General features: G+C 36.9%; 1 protein-coding gene across 1 annotated transcript; it reads right to left on the bottom strand.

The window, feature by feature from the left end:
* Positions 1 to 594: 594 nt before the first annotated feature.
* On the bottom strand, positions 595 to 980 carry LOC145506503 (large ribosomal subunit protein eL37-like). Its single transcript, XM_081491328.1, has one exon. It carries the CDS (start codon positions 956 to 958, stop codon positions 665 to 667), a length of 294 nt encoding a protein of 97 aa, XP_081347454.1. The 5' UTR covers positions 959 to 980; the 3' UTR covers positions 595 to 664.
* Between the last annotated feature and the right edge of the window lie 8,354 nt (positions 981 to 9,334).

The following is a 9,334-nucleotide window of genomic DNA, read 5'->3' as shown; positions in this document are numbered from 1 at the left end:
AATCTTGGATTCTTGGAGTCAACTAATGTTGAATCATTGAGGGTGTTGTGATTGGTGATTAGAGCCTTAGAGAATACTGCATTTCTCAAAAAAATAAGCAATATATTGTAGTTTTTTTCTTCTTTTGATTTTTTACTTCAATGCAAAATTCAGAATATCTTTTCATAGAAAAGCTTAGAATATTTTCAGGGATTTGCATGATGCAATAGCTCAACAGTGAGAAAACAGCTTACAGAGCAAGACTTAAGAGTGTGATTAAAAACGTTACACTAGCGACAAATAGTGGAATTGATGGGCATCAAGGAAAGGAGTAGATACCCATATAGAATGTTCACAATACTTTTTGTTGGATGTACTATGTATAGCTAAGCACTGCTCTGCTTATATGCATTTATAATATGGTCATACATTTATTTTTAACCGTGCTGATTTTGGATTTAGCCAAAAATCCAAATGTTAGGCAGTGTGAGCCTTAGTTTATTCAGATTACTTATTAGAAGGAAAAATGATTTGGAGAAAGGAGAAGGGATGAAAATATTACATGTTTGAACAGTGATCCACAGAGCTTTTGTTATCGTCTTAAATATTTACTTATTTATTTTTTTTTTCTTTTTTTTCTTTTTAAAAGCCAGAACATTTATTGCGCGACTAATCGTTGAAATCCTTAAGATGAACTGGATGCTGCAACAGCCGCTCGCTTGGGTTTAGGTGTTGTTCCTTCACGGAATCCATGCCTGAATCTGCGGTATACAATTTTTAGGTGCCTCATTCGACCAGTCCCGGTGGTATTTCGTCTTTTAGCTTTAGCACTCCGATTATGCTTTCTCTTTCGCTTGGCAGGGTAGCCACACTTGCCACAGGTCGACTTCTGAAGGTGGTAGGCCTTAGAGCCACAGCAGCGGCACAGCGTGTGCGTCTTATTCCGACGCTTTCCAAACGATGACGTTCCCTTCGTCATCTTGCTTCTGCCGCCGAGACCAAAGAGCGTCTTAAATATTTAAAGTAGCCTACTGTGAGAATCTATTCTGAGTTTTTCTTGGCTATATGTTAAAATCTTATAAATTCAGATATATTAGTTATGGTAATGTATAAAATTCCTCCTGCCCTCAAAATTATCATATTGCAGTGACTCAAAGTATGCTTCTTATAGAGCAATGGGCTTCTTATAGTGATTCTTGAAATGGATTTTTATTATAACCTATTTATCTTAAATGTGAAAGAAAAAAAAATAACACAGCATTGTTTCTCAGCCACTATAATTTTGTTTCTACAAGTCACATCATTCTCATTTTTCTGTTTGTCTTTTGCAAATTACCAGGAGTAATAAAAAATCTTTTTTGTGTACATGTTTTATACCTCATAGGAGGTACAACTGATATGCTCATTAAATTACTCTATGTGGTACAATGTAAATGATGCTGGAAGAGTGTCACAAAAAAGCCCTTAAAAACTGCCAGTTCTTAAACTTTAGAGGGCTGCTCAATTTGCTGTCTCCTGACTGAACTTGTACCTTTTATTTCTATACCCCGCCTTTAGTCTAGTCACCTAGGGGTAGAGATTTTCCACCTTCCCAGAACTTGGAGGTCATTTCCAAATTCATAATAGAGCTATAACTTTATTTCTATTTTATTTCTAGCTTATTATACGCCATGTGAAGTGCCAGGCTGGATGAAACACAAGATGGAAGCCGGATTGCCAGGAGAAATATCAATAACCTCAGGTATGCAGATGATACCACCCTTATGGCAGAAAGTGAAGAGGAACTAAAGAGCCTGTTGATGAAAGTGAAAGAGAAGAATGAAAAAGCTGGTTTAAAACTCAACATTCAAAAAAACTTAAGATCATGTCATCTGGTCCAACCAGTTCATGGCAAATAAATGGGGAAACAATGGAAACAGTGATAGACTTTATTTTTTGGGGCTCCAAACACACTGCAGATGGTGACTGCAGCCATGAAATTAAAAGACTTTTGCCCCTTGGAAGAAAATCTATGACAAACCTAGACAGCATATTAAAAAGCAGAAACATTACTTTACCAACAAAGGTCAGTCTAATCAAAGCTATGGTTTTTCCAGTAGTCATGTATGGATGTGAGAGTTGTACCATAAAGACAGCTGAGTGCTGAAAAATTGATGCTTTTGAACTGTGGTGTTGAAGAAGACTCTTGAGAGTCACTTGGACAACAAGGAGATCAAACCAGTCAATACAAAAGGAAACCAACCCTGAATATTCATTGGAAGGACTGATGCTGAAGCTGAAGCTCCAATACTTTGGCCACCTGATGCAAAGAACTGACTCATTGGAAAAGACCCCGATGCTGGGAAAGAGTGAAGGCAGGAGGAGAGGGGATGACAGAGGAGATAGTTGGATGGCATCACTGACTCGATGAACATGAGTCTGAGCAAGCTCTGGGAGCTGGTGATGGACATGGAAGACTGGAAAGCTGCAATCCATGGGGTCGCAAAGAGTTGAGCACAACTGAGTGACTGAGCTGAACTGAACTTGATATAGAGTGGTTTGAGAGGGCTCTTAAGTATTCATTGAATGAAGTTTAAAATATCAAATAATTTAAGTACCCTTTATAAGATCGAAGGAGGCAATGGCACCCCACTCCAGTACTCTTGCCTGGAAAATCCCATGGATGGAGGAGCCTGATAGGCTGCAGTCCATGGGGTTGCTACTATATTTACTTTTCTTATACAAAAATTTTAATGTTTATAAAAAGAGGCAAATTTAACTGCACAAAATTGAAAATGAATTAAATTATTTAAAGAGCCTTACCTCAATAAAATTTTAGACACCATTGAATACAGGATAATCTTTCTCTCTGGGTTTACCTGGGTGAAGAATATGTGAACAGTGGATTAAATATGGCTATAGTTAGGAAATTAATGGATTGTAATATAGAAGCTTACACACACACACACACACACACACACACACACACATATATATATATATACACACACACACACATACACACACACACACACACACACACATATATATATTTGCAAATGTTTGTAGCCTGTTCTTGGTTTAAACTGCTTTCACTTCTTTTATTCCTATCCTTTGTAGTGAATGCACTATGTTGTTAATATGTACCACCCCAGAGTGAATTAAAGAAAAAATAATTGCTCATGGAATCTGTCAGGGTTGGGCTATGACATAATGAGCATGCATCTTTTCTGCTGCACAGTTATCTGTGTCCTCAGCTGGAAAGACTTCCATTGATAGCTTCTTAATCACAAGTCTCTGGGCTGAGCTTATGGAGTTCAGTGCTGAGTTCGGTGCATTGACCTGTGACCTCTCCATGTAGCTTGCGTTTCTCAGAATGTGTCATCTGGGTTCTCAGTAGGAGTGTACAAGTACGGGGCTTCCAAAGATCAGTGTTGCAGGAGAACCACATGAAGAATGAGTGGCTTCTGATGACCTAACTTTGCAAGTCCCATAGCTTCCATTCCTCTGTACTCTATAGGCTGAAGCAGTCATGGTCCTCCCAGAATAAAAGGGATGGGTATAGACCCTGCTTTTAAATTGGAGGGTTTACAGTGAACTTGAAGTCTTTTTCTTTGTAATATTGCTCAGCTGTATTATGAGATAATTTAAGTACAGCATTTGTCTTTGCATGTTTCCATAGATATATTTTAGAGACGTTGTTTTATATTTAAATATTAAGCAGTATTTTTATAGCATACTTAATTTTTTGAAATGTTCTTGAGAAGATGAATATAAATTGATGAATGAATAAGTAAACAATAAATAGAAGAGATAGTGGCATTTTCCACTTTTATAATTAATGAATAGAAGGTATGAAACACCTAAATTAAGTTTATTATATAAATATAAGAAGCATGGTCAGGTTCATGACTCTCCAGGTTCTAGAAATAACATATTTCTTTAAATTCAGAACGTCTTGAGTTTGTCTCAAGATTGTGGCTTAGCTGGTAAAGAATCCGCCTGCAATGCGGGAGACCTGGGTTGAATTCCTGGGTTGGGAAGATCCCCTGGAGAAGGGAAAGATTACCGATGCCAGTATTCTGGCCTGGAGAATTCCAGGGACTGTATAGTCCATGGGGTCTCAAAGAGTTGGACATGACTGAGTGACTTTCCCTTTCATTTTCAATGAAAAATTCAGTATCAGTAATTTGGGCTGCTCCTTCCTAGAGTCTCCTCCCTTCTCTTCACTTCTCACAGGAGAAATATATTCTTCTTTTGGTATTATTAAACATTTTAATAGATTTTTTTTCTTTTTTTTGAGTAAGGCCTTGATAATGTACTTCTTACCTAGCTGTTAATCATGGCATTTTATCAAACTCTTTCTTCCAGCAATACAGTGCTTCTTATAAGAAGAAGTCTGATGAATAAAATTATATCTTTACACAGATACACATATAAATTATATTCTCTGCAATTAGACAGTCTTCTCACATAAATGAAATGCAGTCTTGCCTGATATTTCATTGTATGATAGAGAACAACTTTCAATTTTGTTTATAATTAATAAGTGTGTTTGCCATTTTGCTTGGATTAATATCTTTTTTAATCTAATATATTCAGTTTATTTCAGCAAAAAAAGGCAACTTTATGAGAATAATTGTCTGAAGAGTGTAATAAAGAGGAAAAGTTTTATCATTATATTAATAATTCATAATTTGACATATGGCACACATGCTTCAGTAATGGACCATATTAAAACATATTTAACGTTAATAATAGGTTTGCAACCATTATTGCTATTCCTGGATGACCATAAATTATATTTAAAACATATATTTAAAAATGTAGACAATATCTCCAGAAAAGTAGAACTGCCAAAAGGATCCGGGGATAGGAACAATGGAATACATATAGTTATAATTTTGGATAATCTGTGAATTGCAGTATAAAGACAATATATTTTATGATTTTGCAAATACTTGTAGACATCTCTGATTTGAACTGATTCCATTTATGTTACGCCTGTCATTAGAATGCTAATTTTCATTTTTATTTCCTTCACATTTTATTAGTTGGAGTCAAAATTGTGATGTGTGGATAAATCCATTTATTTAATTAGTGAATGATTTAGTTAACTAATTCTCATTTTGCAGCTTCTAACCTCATTTCAGAAATATGATTATTCTTCCCATCCTGCGTGCTTGCTAAGTCACTTCAGTCACGTCTGACTCTTTGCATGCCCATGGACTGTAGCCCACCAGGCTCCTCTGTCCATGGGATTCTCCAGGCAAGAATACTGGAATGGTTGTCATGCCCTCCTCCTGGGGGTCATCCCAGTTATTATTAATTAATTTCTACAGTGTATAACCATTTCTACCATAACATTATGACTTTTTATCTTTCTATGCATTGACATAAATAGAAAATTAACTGTTGCACTTAAAATTGTTTAAAAAATGAAAATGTACACATACAGTGAAAATGTAAAAATATAAAAAATACCAGCCTACAGAGAAAACACATGTGTATCTAGAATGATGCATATAGTCTAGATTATTCCTTAGTTAAAATGTGAACTATGAAGTTTGGCTTTTGGTGCTTTTCCTCATTTACTGAAATTTCCTTTGCAACATATTATGTAAGACTTAAAATTCCTTAATCATAAGACTTTTTGCTCTTCCCTACCCACTTTTTCTTCCTCCTTCCTTTCCTTCTTTCTTCCTGTTATTCTTATTTTGTTATTAAATATTTCCTTATAGCCCACTGAGCTCTAAAGAGGTTCTGAGGTGGATAATAGTAAGATTGCATTATTCAAGTTCCTCTTATCAGAAAGGTACATTAAATAATCAATTATGGTGAATAAAAATCTACTGGGAGATTAAGTATGAGAACAAAACTATGAAAATCCTTAATAATTTTTAATGTTTATCATATATACCAGTGAAATTGCAGATCAAACACAGGGATAATTAGTTGTGTTTTATGACACATAGATTAGACTTGGTGGAAATATACCATTATTTTTCATTTCTCATAGTCTCATTTTGACTATGTAATTTTTAGGACCTTCATCTCTTTTCAGTTCAGCTTGGTGACTCAATGGTAAAGAATCCTTGTGCCAATGCAGGAGACATGAGTTTGATCCCTGGGTTGGGAAGATCGCCTGGGGAAGGAAATGACAACCCACTCCAGTATTCTTGCCTAGAAAATCCCATAGATTGTGGAGCCTGGTGGGCTATAGTCCATGGGGTTGTAAAACAGACACAACCAAAGCAACTAAACCACAACAAAACTACTTGTATTTTTTCTTTACTAGAGTTTTTGAGTTCTGAACAAATTATCAATTTTGAATTTTGAAAAACAGTTACTTCAGGTTCACTCAGAAAGACTCAGAATAAGTAGCAACCAATAGGTCCTTGATTAGAAATTCTCTCATTTGTGAAAATATTTATATAGGCAAATACATGTATATCACAATTTTTCATTAGGGAAAATTAAGTTTGAGGAAGAAATCCTCTGTTAGAAAACTTTTCATTGCTGTCAACTTCTTAGTATAAGTCTTCTTAGTACCTTTCCTTTAAGTAACACAACAGGCTATGAATCTTCATGCCAGATTCTCTTATGGCTTTTTGGCTTAACACGATTTAAAAAAAATCCAAGTTGATTTGACCTGCATTATATAGCAATGCTCAGCCAGAGGCCATGGTTCTCTTAGCACATGAGAGGAAACCTGCATGGTGTTCAGGTTTGACTACTAGGAGAAACATTGCAACACTCATTTTTGAGAGAAATACTTTCTCATTATCTTTGTTGATTTTTAATTGTCTTTACCTAATTGCATTCTTTTTGCAATGGGACCATCTCTCCACTTAGTCTTCCAAAAGTTTTAGCTATACCACAACTGATGCCACCAGTCTTCCCCACCAGGGAAGTCCTGACTTGATTGTCTTAATTTGAATTTTATTCTAATATTAGTCAATCTATGTACTTTTGTTCTACCTGACCTGTGCACCTTAGGAAAGAGATTGTTTCTACTCATGTTTATCTTTGCGGAGCCTCACTCAGTGACCATCCGAGCTTCCAAAGTGGCTCAGTAGTAGAGAATCTGTCTACAAGTGCAGGTTCAGCTCAGTTCCTCAGTCATATCCAACTGTTTGCAACCCCATGGCCTGCAGCATGCCAGGATTCCCCGACCATCAAAAAATCCCAGGGCTTGTGCAAATTCATGTCCATTGAAGTGGTGATGCCATCCAACCAGGTCATCCTCTTTCATCCCCTTCTCTTCCTGCCTGCAATTTTTCCCAGCATCAGGGGCTTTTCCAATGAGTCAGTTCTTTGCATCAGATGGCCAAAGTACTGGAGTTTCAGCTTCAGCATCAGTCCTTACAATGAACATTCAGGGTTGATTTCCTTTAGGATTGACTGGTTTGATCTCCTTACTGTCTAAGGATTCTCAGGAGTCTTCTCTAATACCATGGCTCAAAACCATCAATTCTTTGGCACTCAGCTTTTTTTATGGTCCAATTCTCACATCCATGTATGACTACTGGAAAAAACATAGCTTTGAGGAGATGGACATTTGTTGGAAAAGTAATGTCTCTGTTTTTTAATATACTGTCTAGATTTGTCATAGCTTTTCTTCCAAGGAACAAGCCTCTTTTAATTTCATGGCTGCAGTCACCATCTGCAGTGATTTTGGAGCCCAAGAAAATAAACTCCCTCACTGTTTCCATTGTTTCCCCATCTATTTGTGAAGGGATGGGACCAGATGCCATGATCTTAGTGTTTTGAATATTGAGTTTTAAGCCAGGTTTTTCACTCTCCTCTTTCACTTTCATTAAGAGCTTCTTCAGTTCCTCTTCACTATCTGCCATAAGGGTGGTGTCATCTGCATATCTGAGGTTATTAATATTTCTCCTGGCAATCTTGATTCCACTTTGTGCTTCATCCAGCCTGGCATTTCACATGGTGTATTCTGCATATAAGTTAAATAACCAGGGTGAGGTACTCCTTTCCCAATGTGGAAACAATACGTTGTTCCATGTCTGGTTCCAACTGTTGTTTCTTGACCTGCATACAGATTTTCAGGAGCAAGGTAAGGTGTTTTGGTATTCCCATCTCTTGAAGAATTTCCCACAGTTTGTTGTGATCTACACAGTCAACAAAACAGATGTAGATGTTCTCTGGAACTCTTGCTTTTTGTATGATAGAGCAGATGTTGGCAATTGGACCTTTGGTTCTTCTGCCTTTTCTAAATCTGCCTTGAATATCTGGAAGTTCTTTGTTCACATACTGTTGAAGCCTTGCTTGGAGAGTTTTGAGCATTACTTTGCTCAGGTGTGAGATGAGGGCAGCTGTGTGGTAGTTTGAACATTCTTTAGCATTGCCTTTCTTTGGGATTGGAATGAAAACTGACCTTTTCCAGTCCTGTGGCCACTGCTGAGTTTTCCAGATTTGCTAGCATACTGACTGAAGCACTTTCTTTCTTTCTCTTTTTTTTTTTATGTTCAAGCTGATTTTATTTATTTATTTTTTTCCATTTTTTTTTTATTAAATAAATTCATTTATTTTAGTTGGGGGCTAATTACTTTACAATATTGTAGTAGTTTTTGCCATACATTGACATGAATCAGCCATGGGTTTACATGTGTTCCCCTTCCTGAACCCCCCTCTCACCTCCCTCCCCATCCCATCCCTCTGGGTCATCCCATTGCCCCAGCCCTGAGCATTTGTCTCATGCATCGAACCTGGAATGGTGTTCTGTTTCACATATGATAATATACATGTTTCAATGCTATTCTCCCAGAACGTCCCACCCTCACCTTCTCCCTCAGAGTCCATAAGACTGTTCTATGCATCTGTGTCTCTTATTCTGTCTTGCATATAGGGTTATCGTTGCCATTTTTCAAATTCTATATGTATGCATTAGTATACTGTATTGGTGTTCTTCTTTCTGGCTTACTTCACTCTGTATAATGGGCTCCAGTTTCATCCATCTAAATAGAACCGATTCAAATGTATTTCTTTTAATGGCTGAGTAATATTCCATTGTGTATATGTACCAGAGCTTCCTTATCCATTCGTCTGCTGATGGACATCTAGGTTGCTTCCATGTCCTGGCTATTGTAAACAGTGCTTGACTGCAGCACTTTCACACCATCATCTTTTAAGACTTGAAAGAGCTCACCTGGAAGCCCATCACCTCGACTATCTTTGCTTATAGTAACCTTCCTAAGGCCCACTTGACTTCACATTCTAGGATGTCCAGCTCTAGGTGAGTTTTCACACCATCTCGGTTATCTGGGTCACTAAGATCTTTTTTGTATAGTTCTTCTGTGTATTCTTGCCACCTTTTCTTAATATCTTCTGCTTCTGTTATGTCCATACCTTTTCT

This window comes from Giraffa tippelskirchi, chromosome 5 (assembly GCF_054371585.1).
Source record: "Giraffa tippelskirchi isolate mGirTip1 chromosome 5, T2T-mGirTip1v1.2.pri, whole genome shotgun sequence".
In the NCBI taxonomy this organism is placed as follows: Eukaryota; Metazoa; Chordata; class Mammalia; order Artiodactyla; family Giraffidae; genus Giraffa; species Giraffa tippelskirchi.
The sequence above is the reverse complement of the archived record's forward strand: the minus strand, read 5'-3'. Positions and strand labels throughout refer to the sequence as shown.